The sequence below is a fragment of the Leucopleurus acutus genome (assembly GCF_964270905.1).
Source record: "Leucopleurus acutus genome assembly, chromosome: 5".
Classification (NCBI taxonomy): domain Eukaryota; kingdom Metazoa; phylum Chordata; class Mammalia; order Artiodactyla; family Delphinidae; genus Leucopleurus; species Leucopleurus acutus.
In genome coordinates, this window is record NC_139147.1 from 67553110 (window position 1) to 67573851 (window position 20742).

General features: G+C 38.7%; 1 protein-coding gene across 12 annotated transcripts in view; it reads right to left on the reverse strand.

The window, feature by feature from the left end:
* GOLGB1 (golgin B1) overlaps positions 1-20742 on the reverse strand; it is an 84018-nt gene that overhangs the window by 16237 nt on the left and 47039 nt on the right. For 11 of the 12 annotated variants that reach the window (XM_082839698.1, XM_082839707.1, XM_082839705.1 and 8 more), the window contains 5 exons: positions 20083-20197; positions 17362-17435; positions 9879-15079; positions 7109-9020; positions 1040-1218 (listed from right to left, as the gene is read on the reverse strand). In XM_082839698.1, the coding sequence (XP_082695824.1) occupies positions 1040-1218; positions 7109-9020; positions 9879-15079; positions 17362-17435; positions 20083-20197 (7481 nt within the window). The remainder of the gene's footprint in view (positions 1-1039; positions 1219-7108; positions 9021-9878; positions 15080-17361; positions 17436-20082; positions 20198-20742) is intronic. The other variant, XM_082839699.1, reaches the window with a different exon arrangement.

Sequence of the window (20742 nt, forward strand, 5' to 3'; positions counted from 1 at the left end):
TCAAAACTCAACAGTAAAAATTAACAACCCACTTAGAAAATAGACAAAACACATGATCAAATATTTCATCAAAAAGGACCTATAGATAAGCATGTAAAAAAATGTTCAACATTAGTAGCCATTATGCAAATTAAAACCACAGTGGAACAGCATTACATACCTGTAAAAAACTAAAATTTAGTTACAATATCAAATGCTGATAAGGATGTAGCATTTGATATTGAAACTGGACCACTCATATATTGCTGGTAGGAGTATAAAATGATACAGTCATTCTGGAATACAGTTTTGCAGTTTCTTAAAAAACTAAACGCCACTTATTATATGACCTAGCATTTGCACTCCTGGGCAATTATCTCAGAGAAATTAAAACTTATTGTCCACATAAAAGCCAATACACAAATGTTTATAGCAGCTTTATTTATAAGAGCTAAAAATTAGAAACAACACATGTCCTTCAATGAGTGAATGGTTAAAGCAGTACATTCATACCATGAAATACTACTCATCAATAAAAAGAATGAAGTATTGATACACACAATGATGTTAATGGATGTCAAGGGCATTATGCATGAGTAAAGCTAATTTCAAAAGGTTGCATACTTTAAAAAATTCTCAGAATGAGACAAAATTATAGAAATGGAGAACAGATTAGTGGTTGCCAAAAGTTAGGGATATGGGGATGGGAGGGAGGGGAAAAGTGTGACTATAAACTAGTAGCACAAAGGACACATCTGTGATGATAGGGCAGCTGTATACTTTGTTGTAGTGGTGGTTACATGAGTCCACACATATTATAAAGTTGCATAGAACTATATACATACTTGAGTGAATGTCAAATTGGTGTGAAATCTGCATAAGATCTCTGAATTGTACCAATATCAATTTCCCAGTTTTGAAAGTGTACTATAGTGATGGGAAACTGGATGAAGGGTACATGAAAGCTCTTTGTACTATTTTTGCAATTTCCCATAAATCTATAATTATTTCATTTAAAAAAAACTAAAAGAAAAGGGTTAAATAGCAGGGATTACCATACCTGAGCTGATGCAGCTCATGCTGCCAGGAGAGGTTTTCCTGCCTGAGCTCTTCTTGCATAATCTGAAATGTTTTTGTCTTATCTTGATACTCCTGAAGTTGAGCCTTCAGTGGACGTAACTCAGTGATTTCTTGGTTAATCTGTAAGTATTGCTGCTGCAGATTCTTCAATTCCTTCAGCTTTAACCAAAAGGAAAGTAAAAGGGTGATTCATCACATTTCACTCATTCAGCTGTAAGTCAGCAGCACCTCCCTGCTAAGTCAGTCAACAGCACAACTGACTACCAGCACCTAACAGTCCACTGACATAATGGCAGCATGAATTCCTAAAATGGTGAAATACAAGCAGCCAGGCTGGTGGGAATCTCCTGATGGAGCGGCCATCAAGGCTATAGGGCCTGACCACTACTGCAACTTCAACCCCAGCCCACTGGCCCTGAGGTTCTAAGTTGACACTAGATCTACAACTCGGAGATAGGATAGACTTAAAGGACTTAACAGCTTCTTGGTGGGTGGTAACTCCCTAGAACAAGAAGTGTAAAGATAAATTGGCTTTCTATTTAGCCATATGCCCTGGCTAGGCTTCTAAACTTTCTTACATGAATATCAATCTTAGTTCTAGCTTAGCTGATGTTGATTATAAAGAAGGCATTGATGCCCAGGCCAAGTGTTAAGAGCAGTTAGAATTTGGAGTCAGCTGTCCTGCCCACATAGTGTGTGATGCTATGCATGTTCCACACACCTTCTAAGCCTTAATTTCCTTCACCTATAAAATGAATGTAATTACAGTACTCCTCATAAAGATTATGAGAATTCAACGAGAAAATTAATGCACTCCACACATAAAAGTTAGTGGTGGTGATGATGATGATGAACTTGCCTTTAATTAGCAAAACTGCCTATCTACATTCCAGATATATCTTCTAACTCTTTATCCCCAATATTCTTTAAAAGCTTGGTAGTAAGAAATAATGTCAGGACATCTGGGCAAAGAGAGAGGCCTTGAACACACATCTCTTTCACCCTCTCTGGAAACATCACTAAAGCTACAATAAAGGCATCATTTTATAAGCATAAAAAACAAGAAGAACAAGAGAGGAGTCAGCAGCAACAAAATTAATTTTAGAAGCTGAAAAGGAGATGCATAAATGGTAACTGACTTAACAGATCTGGGAAAGGCAAGTCTTAAGCTGGCAGTAGGAAAAGCCAAGAACCAATAGAATTTACTCTGCAGACTCTTCAAAAGGCTCAGGAATTAACAGCACCAAGTACCTCTGGAAAAGATGGTGATGGGGGTAGGGAGGAAGAGGTGATAGCTGAAATAAGGAGGATTCGATGAAAACTGCTTGAGAACAACTATATCCCTAAATACCGTCCCAGTTCCACACTTTTTGTTACTCTGACAGACAACTAGAATTTTATTCTCTAGAAAAAGTTAAAAGAGTGTCTCTGGACTATGGAACACTAGGTACAGTAGAAGGTAAGGGTACTGCTCCAAAACAAGGGTGATCAAGTGAATGTGTGCTTTCTGAATGCTTGAAGCCTTTCCCCTTCTTAGCTTGAAGAGTGCTGGCACACAGGCCTTTACCGTCGATAAGGGAAATTGAGAAGTCTTCTCTAGAAAATCTGACCAACCCAAGAGGAACTAAAAATATCAACATGGGGACTATCCTCAAAAACCTCAGCAAGATCACCATGCACTGAAACTCACAGCTGGTTAAGTCCCACCCACAAACATTTTAGACTCTGCCCACAAACATGAAGAATAAACCAAGGATTAACCCTCACCTGAAGAACAGCTAACATTAAGCAGGGATAAAAAGAAACTAGAAGAAAAGTAATTCAGAAGACATCAGCAGAAGAAAGAATGTCATGTACTCAAAGACTTAAGAGAATATTGGAAATTAGAAACATTATAGTAGAAATTTTAAAATTATAAAGAAAAACTTATTATGAAAAAATTTCAAAGAATAAAACTACCCCCAATCTTCTTGGAGAGATAAATTAATAATATATATCCATGAGAAAAAAAAATCTTTATAAATCAGGAACATGATAGCAAAAATGAAAACTTCAATATAGGATTCATATGATGAACGTGAGAAAATCTTCCCAAAGTAAAGCAAAAACAATAAAAAAGGTAAGAAAATTATAGAGCCAATCCAGAAGGCCCTACACCTAAACAACAGGATTTCCAGGGAAAAACAGGCAATAGAGAAAAAGGATGGGGGAAAATGGTAAAATAGAATTCAAAAGAATTGCCCAAAATTGATGAGCATGACTTCTTAGATTCAAAGGACTAGACAGAATGATAAAAATAGACCCACACCAAAATACATTATCATGAAATGTCAGAACACACAAGACTAAAAGATTCCATTTACAGTTGACCCTTGAACAAGGAAGGAGTGGGGGTACCCACCCACTGTGAAGTCAAAAATCCATGTATACTATTGTTGGCCCTTCATATATGCGGTTCTTCTACTGAATATATCCGCTGTTCTGCATCCACAGAGCCAACCACCCACTGATCCTGTAGTACTGTAGTATTTACTACTGAAAAAAATCTACGTATAAGTGAACCCATGCATTTTAAAGCCATGTTGTTCAAGGTCCAGCTGTATTTCCAGAGAGAGAGAAAGAGATAAGAGATGACGGAGAGAGGGAGAGAGACAGAGACAGAACTATCTCACAAAGGATCAAGGATCAGAATATCTTTAGACTCCTGAACCACAATGTAAGCTAAAAGGGAACAGACCAATGTCTTCACAATTTTGAAGGGAAATTATTTTCAGCCTAGAATTCTATACTCAGCCAAACTATCAATCAGGTGTAAGAGATAAGACATTTTCAATAAATTTACCTCCCCTGTATCTTTACTTAGAGAGCTGCTGAATGATTTATTCCAACAACATCATGGCACAAAACCAAGATGAGGAAAACACAGAATACAAGAAACAGGAACTCTAACACAGGAGAGAAATGGAGGGAGATATTCTTTTTTTTTTTCCATACGCGGGCCTCTCACTGCTGTGGCCTCTCCCGCTCCGGACGCGCAGGCTCAGCGGCCATGGCCCACAGGCCCAGCCACTCCGCGGCATGTGGGATCTTCCCGGACCGGGGCACGAACCCGTGTCCCCTGCATCGGCAGGCGGACTCTCAACCACTGTGCCACCAGGGAAGCCCTGGAGGGAGATATTCTAAGATGAAAACTGTGTCCTAGGAGTACAGGGCAACTGATTCATTTAAGAGCAAAAAAGAGATTCCAAGAGAATTTTCTTCCTGAAGACTAAATAGATAGGAATAAACATCTTGAAAAATGTGGATTAAATGGCAGTAAATCTGGCATTAATTACATTGATAAGTACAAAGAAAACTAAGTAAGCAACAACAACAAAAACACAGTTATCCACTCCAGGAAAAACAAAGGTGTTGAGGAAACTAACAGTAACACATGTCTCAGGTCTAATAGCATTTGTAGTCATAAAAATGTAGACATTGAATATTGATTTAATCAAAATTAAAATTAAATTACATCAGGACAATGGGGAAGGGGTTGTATATTGAAAATGTACGTGTATACTGTGAAAACAGAGGGAGTGGGCTTGCCTGGTGGCGCAGTGGTTAAGAGTCTGCCTGCCGATGCAGGGGACACGGGTTCATGCCCCGGTCCGGGAAGATCCCACATGCCGCGGAGCGGTTAGGCCCGTGAGCCAAGGCCGCTGAGCCTGCGCGTCCAGAGCCTGTGCTCCGCAATGGGAGAGGCCACAACAGCGAGAGGCCCGCACACCGCAAAAAAAAAAAAAAAAAAAAAAAAAAAAAGAGGGAGTAAAGAGAACTAAACCCTGTTAGCATATAAGAAAGTCAACAGCTAATGCAAAGAATGAAAAGCCAAGATGCACTATAAACATGATATTTAGCTACTGAGGAAACACCAAAATAACAAATTAAAAGGGTTGAAAGCAGATTGCCTCAGAAGAAGGAGAAACAGGGTTGAGAATGCTACTGTTTGTTTTTCTTATCAAACATTGTAGAATTTAGTGACTCATCAAATATATGTGTATAGCTTTATCTTTTAACCCAAAACTAAAATAAAACATATTTTTGTTTTGTTTTAAAGCAAACATATATTCTTTATGCAATCCACTCACTCCTCTAGTCCAGATACTCTAAATGTTACCTTTGGAATAGAGCAGATCATCAGAAAGCTGTGGGTCTGGAACTGCATTTTAGCCACTTGCAGAGGTAACTTCAGTGAATTACTCAAAATTCTTTTGCTATGCACTTACATCAAGGGACAGCTAAATAAAAATCCTATAAAACAATTATTATATTTACTGTAGAGAAGTAAAGAATGTTTCATAACTTCATAGTGACCTCCCTATGGAAACACAGAAGAAATTTCTTACAGGCCTCAATACTTAAAGAATAACTATTCTTATCTGTTCCAAGTAGTTTTACTTTCTTCCTTTTCCCTAAAATATGGACACTGCAATTCATACACAAGGTTTTAAAATTCTGTACTTCTGATGGCTGCCAGACCTCAGAGCAAAATTAGTGGTCCATCTTTCTAATAGGATATTGTGATAGCCCTTTGGGATAAGTTTACTCCTAAACTAAACTTACTTCTGGTTTAATCTTTTTCTCTCAGATCCTAATTTTCTTTTCCTTCCCAGTTCCTCACCTTATATTACCTTGAAAAACTGTTCATATCTTTATATGCTACCTCAAATCATTTTCAGACTGAAATAAGTATAGACAAACAAAAAGGCACCTCTAGAGATTTGCTCTACAGCCTTTAGGTAGGGAAAATCCTAAGGAAGTTTGAACACATATGAAAACTCCAGAATGTTTTCAGAGTTGTTTGTCATGCCCTAGTAGAATCCTAGAATCCCCTGGGTTAACTCCTTGCCACTTAGACCCTCGGACTTTATTTGCGAAACTTCCCTTTGACTAATTACATAAAGAAAACCAAAGTCACCTAAGCTCCGTTCAGACCTAGCTCATCTCTTGGGTGGTCCTGAGGGAAAGGAAGCATAGTGTAGGCAGAGGTGACAAACCGCTGGCCTAGGCTAAATGTTTAAACTCATAGTGATTGAAATAAGTTATTGTACATGCAGCCAGTGGCTAAGAGACTAGAAACTTCAATGCTAATGAGACAGACTGAGAACAAGATATGTGGAAAAGAAGATTTGATGGACAATTAACAATACATTCAGTAAGTATGCAGAAGGGGCTCAGCGGCTGTAGCAGAGCCTGTATGCAATATCATTGAGTCAGACTGTCAGGCCTTCATGTGATTTATAACCCTGCCTAGGCTTTATGACTTGTTCATGGCAGATATAAAAGCCTCAGTCTCAAAAGTTCCTATAATTTCCCTACACGACAATTTCACAAAATAGAGAAAAGTGTTTTCAGTAACAACACATATAGAGAATATACATCAATTTTTGATTATCTACCATATGATTAAATACCCTTCTGCTAAAAACCATGGGAAATATGAACAAGTATAAGACATGACACATTTACCAAGAGTTTACAATTTAATTGTGGAAATAAAAAATAAGGGTATAGAAATTAAACACACACACACATACACACACACCCATATATATCAAGGCAATATGGGACAAAGGAAAAGAGAAGCACTAGGGAAGTACAGACAGAAGGTAATAGACAATCAAGCGATCTGGAAATGTAGCCAGAGGATTTGAGCTCTGGGGCAACCTTTAAAGAGTAGGAAATATGTGCCCAAAAAAGGAAAATGGAGAGGACATTTTGGTTCAGAGGACAATAACGTGGGTAAGTAGATCAGTTTGTGGGTGAGTAAATCAGTTTGGCTGAAATGAAGAGGATGAGTAGAGAAGCAGTAAAAGAGGATGCTGGAAAGAGAGGCAAAAACAAACTATAGGGTATTAAACCCAGCCTAAGAGGTTTGAATCGTCCTAGAATGCCCAGATAATATGAATAAATTTTTTTTATCATTTTCTATAAAAATGAAAATCAATTTAAAGAAAGTTTCAAAAACTCTCAAAAGAAGATTGGAAAGAGAAACCTAGATACTCACTAGTCGGTCTCGGTCATTTTGAAGTGATGACATAGCTTTTTTTAAACTCTGTACTTCATCTGGGCTGGTTGAAGGTGGGGCTGCAGACCTCTGCTTCCCTTCCTCTGACTTGCGGAATTTGTCCAGTTCACTCAACAGGCGATCTCTCTCATTCTGTAGACTGGCCATAGCCTTGGAAAAGGACTGCACTTGGTTGTAAGAGTCTTCTAGTTGTGAGGACAAGTGAAGCAGTTGGTCATCTTTGGATAGAAGCTGTTGGTTAAGTTTCTCAAGGTGGGGCAAGCTGTTATCCTCAGTGGAGTTAACTGGAAACGCAGCTTTAGAAACAAGAACATCTCTCTCTTTGCTTAAGAGGCCCTGCTCTTCTCTCAGCTGTGCCAACTCCTTCAGACTGGCCTCATATTTCTTTTTCAGTTCCTCAACTTCCTCATTGGCATGATCTCTACTATCTTGTAGGGAACTCATTGACCTTCCAAAAGACTGGATTTGTGCTGTGAGACCTTTATTTTCTTCGGTGACCATGAGTAACTTCTGTTCCATCTCTACCAGATCTCTTGCTAGCTCCGCCACCCTCTCTTCTGCTGTTTCAGTTTCATTTCGCATTATCCCTGCATCATGATGAAGATGCTTTAATTCTTTCTTCAGTTTATCTTCAATTTCACCTACCTTTTTGGCAGCTTCCTTCTGAACACGAACCAATTCCTCTTCCAGTTCTGTAATTCTCTTCTGAGACAAAGAAAGGGTAGTATTTAACTTCTCTACTTCTCCTTCTTTTGCTTTTAATTGGGCCTGGAATATTCCTAAAGTACCTTCTTCTTGCAAGGCTGTCAATTGTTTCTTTAGTTGGGATAGAGATACTTTTAAGTTCTCAATCTCTTTAGATAAACCTCGTTTCTCCTCCTGTAGGGCAAGAGAGAACCTCTGCAGCTCCTCCTTTGCTTCCTCAGACTCCTTGAGCTTTTCTTCTAATTTAGCATACTCACTTTTCACCTCCTTAGTCTGCTGAAGTTGAGCTTCAAGGAGCTGCTTTTGCTGACAGTCCTTCCTTGATATCACTTGGTTCAGGTCTTCTCTATATTGGATCAGTTCTGCATTGAGCTTGGCATTCTCAGAATTGAGATCATCCATATGACTTCTCAAGCATCGAATTTCTTCCTTCAGCTTATTATTCTCAGTAGCAGCATCCTGGATGAGTTGGTCTTTTTCCAAGATCACAGAGAGATGTCGCTCTTCCAGCTGTTGGTAGTCACCTACTATACGGTCTCGGTCATCCTGGAGAGAAGACATGGATTTAACAAAGGAATTCAACTGAGCCTTCTGTTGCATGTTCTCCTTTTTCATGTTTTTCAGTGTTTCCATAAGCTGATTGGTTTTGTCAACAGCTTTTTTGTTCTCTTCTTCTAAAACAGTATTCTCCTCTTCCTCCTGGGACAGCAGATTTTCCAATTCTTTAATTTCTTTGTCATGCTGCTGATGCAGTTCAGCAACTACTTGGACTGCCTGTTCCTTGGCAGAAAGCAGGCTTATAATCTTCTGCTCTTTCATGTTTATTTCTTCATGCAGCCTACTGGTCAGTTGTCTGGAGGCCTGAAGATCTGTCTCTAGCTGTTCATAACTGAACTTACAATTTTGGATATCAGCCTCTTGCTGCTTTATGATCCCTTCCATATTTTCTTTATTTTCCTTATATTTTTCTAAAGAGTTATTTAAATCAGTTGACTGGTCTCTGAGAATCTTCATTTCTGATTCCAACTTAGCTAATTCATCCTGAGAACTACGGTATAGATGTTGAGTCTCTTCTAGCTGGGAAAAAAGTTCCTTGTTTTCTCCCTGTAGAGTATCACAGATCTTCTGCTGAAGCTGGACTTCTGTCTGAGCTTTGGACTCCCAAATCTGCTTGTCATGTTCAAGCCTAGAAAAAGAGAGAAGGTCATTAATTTCAGATTTCAAGGGAAAAGTACTTGATGCCTAAGGAACACATACTAAAACATGTACTCAGATCTACAAGTGAATAAATATTCATAATTGAAGGTGTTCATCTTTTTAATAAAGAGGTATTAGCTCTACTGAATGTTCTGTATTAAAGGTATATTGCACCTAAGAATTCGTATAAAAATAAACTCCAAAGTATGTTGCTAATTTAGTGACATGACCTTGGACACTCTAAAAAGTGCCCCCAATTTTGTTCTTTGCTCTAGACAAGCTGTTGTCTGGCCCCTTAACGGAATAATCTTGGTATGAGAGGCAATGAGGAGACCTGTCTCAGAGCAGAAGGATCCTACTAAAAATGAGAGTACAAAGTGTGGGAGACACTGTTATTTCCTGAGCTTGAAAAGTGATATAAAATTGGAGTTTGAAGAAAGTAACTCTAGCAGGAATATGCAGTATGAATTTATGTGGAATATGAGGAAGAGAAAAGAGGAGATCGTTTCAGAGGCTAAGGCAGTAATTTGAGAGTACAATAATATGTACTATGGTAAAAATTCAGACAAGGATAATGGAAATGAGAAGAAAGGAAGAAATCTAAGAGATTTCTCAATAGAAAGATGGGTAGAGAAGCAGATGTAAATTTTTCATGTTAATACAAGTTGTAGCAGAAAGTCATTTGCAAGAGAGCGAGAGAGACAGAAGTGAGAGGGAATACATCTTCAGGGAGAATTTAAACCAAAATCAGTCCCATAATATTAAAGGGAATAGAAATAGTTTAAATAGAGACTTCCTTTGCCTTCTATTACCTTTGGAAGAGCAAAAAAAGTCATCATTCATTTACCTGGAAATGTTGATCTTCAATTCCTCCATGTGGATGGACATCTGCCTAAGCTGATCCTTTAGAACACTGAAATTCTCTTCTTTAAGTCTAATTTCTTCTTCTTTGGTTTGAATAGCAACACTGAACTTCCTCTCCCATTTCTTGGCTTCATCTATCACCCTGTCCCGATCGTCCTGGAGGGAAGACATGCTCTTAGTGAAAGCTGCAAGCTGGGCCACAGTACTATCCAAGTTTTCCTGAAGTTGCTTAACTTCCTTGTCTTTCTTGTTCAAAGTAACCTGAATCTCTCCAAATGTCTCTTCTAAGTGGACTTTTTCTCTATGCAAAGCATCCAGTTTCTCTTGCATATTCTTCTTCTCTTTCAGGTGTTTCTCCTCTACCTGCTCCAGTCTTCGCTCAAGATCTTCATCCTTTTGTTTCATTTGGCTTTTAACTGATTCTTTATTTGACTGAAGCTCCTTTTTCAACTTGAAATTGTCTGCTAGGACCCTTGCTGCTTCACTTTGAGTGTCATCTAGCAGTACTTTGAAGCTAGCTAATTCTGTTTCTGCCTTCTTGCGATGTTCATTGGCTTGAGCCAGATTTTCTTTGGTTATTTCCAAATCTTTTTGGGACTCAGTCTGAACAAATTCTAAGGCCTTAACAGTTCTCTCCAGAGCACTGATTTTCTCTTGGTACCTAATGCAATCCTTCTGCAGCTGCTTTACTTCTTGCTGTTTTTCTTTTAACAGCTCCTGAAGTTCCTTTGCATGACTTTTATTGCTAGGCCCTTTCTGAGCACCTTGTATTTTCTCCATATATTCCTTTCGTATTTCTGATTCCACCTTAGTTTTCTCCTTGACTAACTGCTGCTTTTCTTCTTCCAATTCACTCACACACTTTTTAAGGTTCTGCATTTCAGATTCTAGTAGTTCATTTTTGATTTGGGCATCTGTAACATCCTGATAATAATTCCCAATGCTTCCATTAAGTTCTGCTAATTGATTCATAAGCCTCTCTTCCAAATCATCTTTCTCTTCCTCTGCTGTCTCCTTTAGCTTGGTAACTCTGGCAAGTTCTTCTTGGATTTGCTGATTTAATGAGTTTATTTTGGTTACTTCTTCCTGAAGCATTCTTAGTTCAGCATCCTTAGCTGATATTTGACTCAATAAAGCAGCTCTCTCATTTTCTAAAGTCTGGCTAAATTCCTTGTCTTTCTGCTTGTCCTCCTCTAATTCAGTGATTCTTTCTTTGAGCTGATCCATCTGCTGTAGGTAATTATTAATTTCATCATGTAAGCTGACATTCTCACTTATATCAGGCTTGGCACTGTTCTCTGAATGAATGGATTCTGAATTTTCAGACCTTAGGTTCATACTTGGAGAGCTTTGCTCATGGGCCTCACCTGGAGCAGACTGGGTTGCCTCTTCAGTGACAACCATCCGGTTATCATGTTTCTCAGTGGCCTCCAGGCTAGCTTGTTTGGATACATTACCTTCTATCTGATGCTTTAAATCCTGAACCTCTTCACTTAAAGAGTCTTTCTCCATCACTAAAGCCTCAAACTCCTTAGAAAGGGTTTTATACTCTGTTTGGACCCTTTCTAGTTCCTCCTTCATGTCAGAATTGGAAGAAAGAAGTGCTTCCATGCTATCTTTAGATGTACCTCCTGCAGGGTGTACCTCTGCTCTAAGCCTCTCATTCTCTTCTTCCAACTCTAGGATTTTCTGCTGTTTAGATTTAGCAAACTTTCTCATCTTTTCTTTCATCTCCTCCATTTCCTGTTTAGCTTCCTGCAACTGCTTTTCTGTTTCTTTCTTGTTTCCTTCTGTGCTTCTTAACTTGCCATATAGTTCTTGCTTCTCTTGCCTCACAGTTTCTACCACATGCTGAATCCTTTCTGCCTCATTACTAACATTCTCATAGGACTGCAGAAGAATTTCATATTCCTTTTGTAACTCTTTGTGTTTCTCTTGCCACTCTGTGCTTTCTGCAATCTTAGAACATTTCAAAGATTCAATTTCTTTCACTAAGTTTTCCTTGTCTTCAGTAAGACCCTCCAAAGCTAATTTCAGACTTTCACAAGAACCACTGAGACTTTGATTTTCCATTAAAGATATGTCCATTTCTGCAATGAGTTTGTCTCTTTCTTCCTGAAAAAGAGCTAACTTGCCTAAGAATATATCTTTCTCTTTATTTTGAGCAGAAACTTGGTTTTCCACATCTGCCAGAGACTGGGTGAGATGTTCAATGTTATCTCTGGCCAAAGACAACTCCTCTTGGAGACGTTTGTTTTCTTTTAGTACTTCTTTTCGGGAAATAAGGGCAGCTTGCAGTTTCCTCTGTATTTGTTGCTTTGCTTTACTTTCTTCTCCAATATCTTCTGGTTTCTGCTTCATTTCACAAAGCTCCACCTGTAACTGCTTTATCTTCTCATCATGTTCTTTGGCTTGCATTTCCAGTTCTGTATGCAGAGCCTTCACTAAATCCTCTTGTTCTGTTATCTCTGTCTGTACTTTAGTAAGGGCTGTTTCCTTCTCACTAAGCTGTCCAGAAAGGTATCTAACTTCTTCTTCTTTTTTGCTTATGAGTTTTTGCAGTTCATCTAGTTCAGGCTGTAATTCTCTTAAATGTTCTAATCCAGTGATTTCTAGTTGACTGCTTTCCAGTTGTTGCCTCAGGCTTTCTGTGTGGGCTTCAGCTTCATGGGACGCTGCCTTCAGACTTTGGATTTCTAAATTCTGTTTATTTATCTGCTCTTGTAACTGAAATACCTCTTCTGATTTTTTAGTCAGCTCACTTATTGTAGAGCTAACCTTCAACTCTAACTCTTCTTTCTCAGTCTCTATTTCTTTCAGCTGTGTCTTAATCTGGGCAATAGCAGTATTGCCCTGCAGACCATTTGTATCTCCAGGATGAGAAGGCCAGTCTGGGCACAAGTCAGACTCTGAAGCAGGTTGAGCAGGTTGCTGCTCTGTGGCTTTGAATAAAGGTTCTTCTAAACCTTGAGTGGGAGAACCTGGAACCTGCTGGCCACTGCCTGGGAGTTTTCTGTCTGAAGATTCCTTTACTTGAATCTGTAGTTGCCTTAGTTGGTCCCCAATGTTCTCATTTTCCTTGCTTTGCTCATCAAACTGTTCTTGCAAGCGATTATAGTCATCTTTCTGTTGCTTGAGCTCCTCCCGAAGATGTCTTTCTTTCTCCTGTGCCTTTTTTAGAATCACCTTACGAGAGGTTAATACTTCCTGTAGCTTCTTTTGAAGTTGCTCCTTTTCTTTTTCAAGGTCCACTATTTTTTCTTCCAGTTCTGGTTTCCAGTGTTCTCCACTACCTGCACCAAGTGGACTGATGGCTGCTGCTACTTTTACAGGTGCTGCTGACTCTCCATCACCTGCATCCTTGTTACCTGTGGTTAACTTTTGGATAACTGTTTGGTTTTCAATGATTTCTGCTTGGAGCAGATCTATTTGGTTTGTCTTCTCTTGCAAATTCTGATTCATCTGTTTGACCACAGCCTGTAACTGTTCTTCAGCTGCTGCCTTTTCTTCCAAATCCTTCCTTATGTGCTCTAGTTCCACTTCCTTCTCAGATATTACCTGTTTTAAAGATATTACCATTTCTATTTCTTGGCACTTAGAAGTCATACATTTTTCTGAGTCTTTTTTGCTTTCTTTATCTTCCTCCATTTCCCTCCTCTCACTCTCACTGAGTGGGGTGTCTTTCCTGGGTTCATCTTTCACTTTGGCCAATTCCTCTTCTAATCTACTGACTCTCTGTAGAAGTTCCTTTCTGTTAATAAGAGCAGCCTGGAGCTTTCTTTTTCTCTGCTCACTTTCTTTCTTTACAAGGTCTAATTCATACTGAAGTTCTTCTTTACTTATTAGCCCTACTGGGTTCAGCTCATCATAATTCTGTTTGATGCCAGAAACAGTTTCTTTATCTTCTTCCACCTGCTCTTTTTTGGCCTCTTCAGCTCTGGATAATAAATTCAGCTGTTCTTTAAGAGTCTTAATTTCAACCCCAAGAGAAAACTTCTCTTCATTAAGCTGAACCATTTTCTCCATCATACTAAAGCTGATTTCTGTCACTTGCTGATCCTTCTCCTTGATGGTTTGTTGGAGGATTTCCACATCTTTCTTTTTCTCTAGTAAGAGTTGGTCCATTTTTGCTATTTCAAGTTCCTTCTGTGAAAGAGCCTGTAAAAGTTCTTCCACCTTATTTGAGATATCCCTCTCACGGTCTGCCCCCTCGAGCACTTCACTTTCCTTCTTCTGCAGCTGGCTCTGCAGGCTTTTGATCACTGTACTCTGCTCGGAAAACTGAACCTGCACATCATCAAGTTCGTTCTGTAAAACTTCAATCTTTACATCTTTAGTTTTGGCTTCTATGCTGAGACTGTGGATCTGTTCAGTGAGCAAGTTGAGATGAGCAGTCTGGCTTTCATAGTCAAGTCTTTTTTGCCTTTCTGCTTCTGCAAGGTTCACTTCCAGTTGCTGTACCTGAGCCCTCAGTTCCGTTACCACACTAAGTTCCTTCACCTGAGAAAGAAGCTGGTCTCTTTCTTCAGACAAAGCAGTGAATGCACTATTGGTGTTTTCAGCATTTTTCTTAAACTCTTCTATCAGCTGGGTTAGGCTGCCTATTTCCTTAGCTTTCTCATCTAAATTTTTCTCATAGATCTCTTCTGCTTTATGAAGGTTTAGCTCAAGCTCCAAAATTTGACCTTTTAGCCTTTCCAATTCATCCTGGTGATACTGACAAATACCTGATACCACAGAAGGGGATTTATCATCATCATCCTGCTTTGATTTTAATTCCATTCCAGTGTCACTTAAAGATATTTCCTCAGATGTTCTGTGTTGGTATTTAGTGCTCATCTGTTCTTCTTTCTCAGTTGTTGGAAGACCGCTCTCTTCATTTGGCATGGGGGGAAAATGTTGCCCTGTATCTTCAAGCAATACTGTCATTTTAACTGGAGGTATTCCTTCACTCTCTGTCTGTTTCATCTCTTTTTGGTCAGGGACCTCAGGGTCACCGTCTGCCCTTTTGCCTTGAAGCTGCAACTTAAGGAATGCAATCTCCTCTTGGGCTTCTTTCATTTCCAACAATAAAGTGGATAGTTCTTTATGCTTCTGAGAAAATGTGTTCTCCAGGACATCTTGTCCACTTTCCTCAGCAGAAGAGCTGCTCTTGTTGAGCCCGGCAATATCAACCATGCTCATCTGTTTTTAAAAAAAGAAAGAAAAAGCCTCAATCAAATGTTTTATAGAAAAGAGCCTAAGTAGGGGCTTCCCTGGTGGTCCAGTGGTTAAGACTCCGCACTCCCAATGCAGGGAGCCCAGGTTCAATCCCTGGTCAGGGAACTAAGATCCCACATACCACAACTAAGCCCTCATGCCACAACTACTGAGCCTGTGCACTCTAGAGCCTGTGCACCGCAACTAGAGAAGCCTGCGTGCTGCAACGAAGACCCAGTGCAGCCAAAATAAATAAATCTCCAATATAAATAAATAATAAATAAATAAATTTATTAGAAAGAAAGAAAGGGAGGGAGGGAGGGAGGAAGGAAGGAAGGAAGGAAGGGAGGGAGGGAGGGAGGGAGGGAGGGCGGGAGGGAGGGAGGGAGAAAGGAGCCTTAGTAAAAACTGGTATTTTGTGCATTTTCCAAAACCTAAAACTTTTCTGTCCAAACCTTCCTAACATAACACTGCTAAATACTTTTAAAATCAGTTTTCCCAACTTGGACCTCTGAGGGCATCCTGTCAATGCTGCACTGAGGTCATGTCATATTCATAACACTTAAGGAAACCTGAGACTCATTTTCTAAATATTCCTCACTTGGGAAACTTTTCCTTCAGATTAAAACTACTTATTTCTCCTAAGAACTGCTTAAAAATAAAAAGGGAAGCAGGAAATGAATTAAATTTTTGTTTCATCCCATGCCAAGGAGGAAGTTAGGGATTCCTTTTCCTAAACTATCTATTGAAATGGGAAGTATTAGATAAGACAGCCATTAACAGACAAATATCAAACAAGTTGATTGAGATAAATTGCCAGGATAAAATAATCAAAAAGGAGTTCTGTTGGGGATTGGGAAGACATTATGGACCTGTTTTACAAAATATTAACCAAGTTACTATTACAAGGATTACTGTGTTAGACTGCTCAATCCACATAAATTATTCTATAATTGTTTTCTTGGGAAACAAAACCAGTGAATCTCATGGCAAATTTAGTATTTTATTAAATGAGTTTGGGGACATGGGTCCAATCCCTGGTCTGGGAAGATCCCATATGCCACAGAAAAACTAAGCCCGTGAGCCACAACTACTGAGCCTGCGCTCCAGAGCCCGCGAGCCACAACTACTGAGCCCACGTGCTGCAACTACTGAAGCTTGTGCGCCTAGAACCCGTCCTCCACAATAAGAGAAGCCACCGCAATGAGAAGCCCATGTACCGCAACGAAGAGTAGCCCCCACTCGCCACAACTAGAGAAAGCCCACGTGCAGCAACGAAGATGCAACACAGCCAAAAATAAATAAATAAATAATTTTTTTTTAAAAAGGAAGTTACATTATTCCCCAAAGCCATTTATGAGTCTATCACTGACTTGTTGATTGGAAGGACAATTAAACACAGTACAGCTAACAGTAATCTTAAATCAGCAGAATATTGAGCAACCATACATTTCTTACAGTAATTTTTAGGTTATAAAAAGCACCATTCTCTGACAATACCCTTTTTAACATAATCCTAAGTGAAACTGTGCCAACTGGGGAAGGGGATTTGGGGAGAGACTAGAGACTTTATCTAATCTCTTCACTGAGAAACTTATCTGAGATGGGCAAAGAAGCTGAAATAAATGATAACCTACCATGAAAAATGGGTTATCAAATCCCAAGCAAGTGCTACTGTACTTGCGTTGGTTCTGAACAAACAAAAAAATTCCAAATATTTAGAAACAAGTGAGAGTAAAAGATAAATAATAAACATTACAACTCTTAAACCTCACTTTCCAGGTAATGTAATTCTCTATCAACATCAGAAAATTGCAGAAAAGCTTAGGTTTGAAATTACCTCCCTTTGATTGAGCTCATATTCTGATTATTTTAAGAATGCATCGGTCTTCCCTGGTGGCACAGTGGTTAAGAGTCCGCCTGCCAATGCAGGAGACATGGGTTCGAGCCCTGGTCTGGGAAGATTCCACATGCCACGAAGCAACTAAGCCGATGCACCACAGCTACTGAGCCTGCGCCCTAGAGCCCACGAGCCACAACTACTGAGCCTGCACCCTAGAGCCCGCGAGCCACAACTACTATGCCTGGGCACCTGGAGCCTGTGCTCCACAACAAAACAAGCCACCCCAATGAGAAGCCCGCACACCACAACGAAGAGTAGCCCTCACTCACCGCAACTAGAGAAAGTCCACGCACAGCTACGAAGACACAACACAGCCAAACTAAATAAAATAAATCATTAAAAAAAAAAAGAATGCATCACTTACCTCACTGACTTCTCTATCTGCCTCTCCAGTTCTCTTCTGAGCCTCTAGGAGAGTAATCTGAGAGGACAGTTTTTCTGGAAGTCACAAAATAAATATCCTTAGAAGATAAATGTAGAGTGTTTGAAAAAAACAGGTATGATTGTGTATGTGGCTATTTGAGATGCATGAAATAACCAAGAGGAAAGAACAGATACAATAGTTTGGGGGAGATAAAACGTTTATTTTATTAAAGAAGTTGCAAAAGAAGATGAGAAGATGAGATATAAGATAGAATGGTACTAGGTGTTAATTATTAACCTGAGTGAAGTATAATAAATAGTGGAAGGCTTTAAAGGGAATAAAAATGCCAGAGCATATGACAAAAAGCAGCTATTTCTGTGGCATAATTTGGGACTTCTAGGGCAATAAATTTAACTTAATTTATCTATAACCCTCTGTATCCATATTATAATGTATTAATATAGCACTTATAATGTCTTCAACATTCTTTCACATATTTTCATAAGGACGTCAAATTTTAGCACTAGAAGGGAGCTATCCAATCTCCTCAATGACCATAAGAGGAAACAAAGAAATGCCATGACCTACAGCTAGTTCATAGAGCTGGGATCAGAATTCCGTCTTCTGAGTTCCACCCCATGTTTACAAAGTGTGTATTTAAAAACAGTAGTAGTACCTTGGAGGATAAAAATATTGAGTATTAATAAGCCCCCAAGAAGTTTATACTCTTTCTGAGAAGTTAAGACAAATATACTAAAGAAACAAACAAAAGAAGCATATTTTTTACACTACATCCAAATGTCTTAACGTGACCTACATGATTTGACCCCACTTATTCTACAAACTCCTCTGCTTGTACTACCCCTTTTTTGCTCACTCTAATCCCAAGAACACTGGCCTTCTTTCTGTCTGCAAACATATCAAATTTATTCATACTTCAGGGTGTTTGCACTGCTCTTCTCTGCTTGGGATTCGATTTGCTCAGCCTCTTTTTGCATGGCTGTCCCCTTTTCATCATTCAGGTATCAAGTGCTCAGAGAGGCCCACCCTAACCACTCTGACGCTACTTTCTTCTTCCCCCAGGCACATGTGCAGTAGCCTGTTCTATTTTTATCCTAATACTTATCACTCCCTGAAATTTTCTTATGTATATACATGTTTATAGCCTGTCTTGTCCTCTAATATGTTCAGAGCAATATGCTTAGCAACTAAATTAGTGCCTGGTACATAGGAAAGGCACCACAGATATTTGCTGAATGAATGAATGAACATTTATGAAACGAATTCAAGACTGTATATAATATGTTCAGACATTTCACAAGATTATTTGAGGAAGGAGCACAGTGGCAGAAATGGAAGCACAAAAGGTGAGTTTAATAGAACATGACTCATAAAACAAAGGTAACCTATGAGACCAGACCCAAAAACTAATACAGAAAACAAGTCCAGTGACCCCTGCAGGAAAGAACAAAGAGAATGGAACTCACATAAACTCTAAACCACAGTGAGCTACATGAAAGTGACAGGGACTGCTTGCAAAACTACAAAATAAGCATCACGGATAAGATCTCAAAGAAGTATTTTCAGTGGGTTGAATAATGAACTGAATTTGTGGCGTTCTTTCTTTATCAGCAATGGTGGGACTAGTCTAATAAAGATATACGATCCCTAGTTTATAGCTAAGTGGAACTGTAAGATGGTTAAGTTGGAAATATTGGCTATAGACTTTAGGAAATGGTACAAACTTTATTTGGTATTCATTCTCACTCTTAAAGATAAAGCATGGTAGTCAGTTACTCCAGGATAAAATAGATAAGTAAAACGTTATTAACTAGAAGTTATTAAAACCATAAGGTCCTTATGAAGCAGGTGACAAATGGAAGGAGGTATTATCTTCATTCTTACTAACTCTTCACACACAGTCCAATAGAATAAAGTGCTAAATTTAGTTCAATCAAACAAAACTTTATTCAGCAGTCACTCATTTGCCAGGTATTATTCTAGTTCCTGGTAAAGCAAAAGACGAAAAAAAAAAGGGCCCCTGCCTTTGAAGAGCTTATACTTTATCTCTAAAGAGCTTATAATATAAGACATAAAATTATAAATAGATGATCTTAATACAATGTTAAAAGAATGCAATTTGGAAGCACAAAAATGCATTTAACCCAACTTTGGGAAATTAAGATCGACTTCCTGAAAAAGATAATGGCCTAGTTGAGGCCTGAAACATAAGTAAGAATTAGCCAAGCTAAAGAAAAGGGATAAGGTCCTAAGCAGTATATACTATGAGCAAAAGCCAAAATGGTTTCTACCTCTGAACCTTTATTTATACTGATCTCTATTATCTCACCCCACAAATTTATTACTGGAAAAGTCTTTTCTCTCTTTATTTTGGCTATTTAAAAATTCATTGTCTTATTAAGGTCCTATTCAAGCCATACTTCTGAGAAGATTCCTTGGCCACTCCAAAATGAATATAATACAGATCTCCTGCAGCATCTATAGCCCATACTGTAAAATGTTATACTTATGTAAACACTGGTATTGTGCTCAAATTGTTTAATGTGTATTAATCCTAACTTCAATAATTACCAGCCATGCTGTCTAAGATCTTTATTATCATAGAATCAGAGAATCTACATGTTATACATATATAGTGATAAAAGTAGAGGCACTTGTGGGTTAAGAAGTCAGAGAATTATGGTTTTCATTTGTACGTACCATTCTCAGCTTTCAGCTCCTCCAGCTCTACAGAATTAAAGAGCAAGGCTCCCTTTTCATTCTCTAGTTCTACCACTCTCTTCTGCAAAAAGGCAATACTCTCCTCAGTGACTGCCTAAATTGTAGAAAGACAACAAATTAATGATTCTCCAGTACAAAACTCTCATACTAATGTCCAGAGAGCCTCTGGCATTTTTGTCTTCTAAAAGTTCTCCAGCCATGAAAATACTTTTAAAATAGCATCTACTTATCTGCCTAGGTAACCTTTAAAGTAATACTTTTCATCTGAAGACAGAAAGAGAAAATCTTTCACACAAATTTGCAATTCATTGGCTTTTGAATTTAAGACTGAAGTCTGGATTACAAAGAGAGAAATTCCAAGTCTACTGCACATGAAAGAAAATTTTCAGAATCCGAAAAACTAAAAGTGCATTATGAGTTCTGGAAAAACTTCAAGTAATCTAATATATGTGTAATTGGAGTCTCCAAAGGAAGGGAGAGGGTCAAAAAAAATATTTGACTAATGAACAGCAGAAAATTTTCCAAATTGATGAAAACTATAAACATAGAGATTCAAAGTCCAAGCAAAAGAAACATGAAGAAAACTATGCAAAGGCACATCATAGCCCAAGTGCTCAAAACCAGTGATAAAATCCTAAA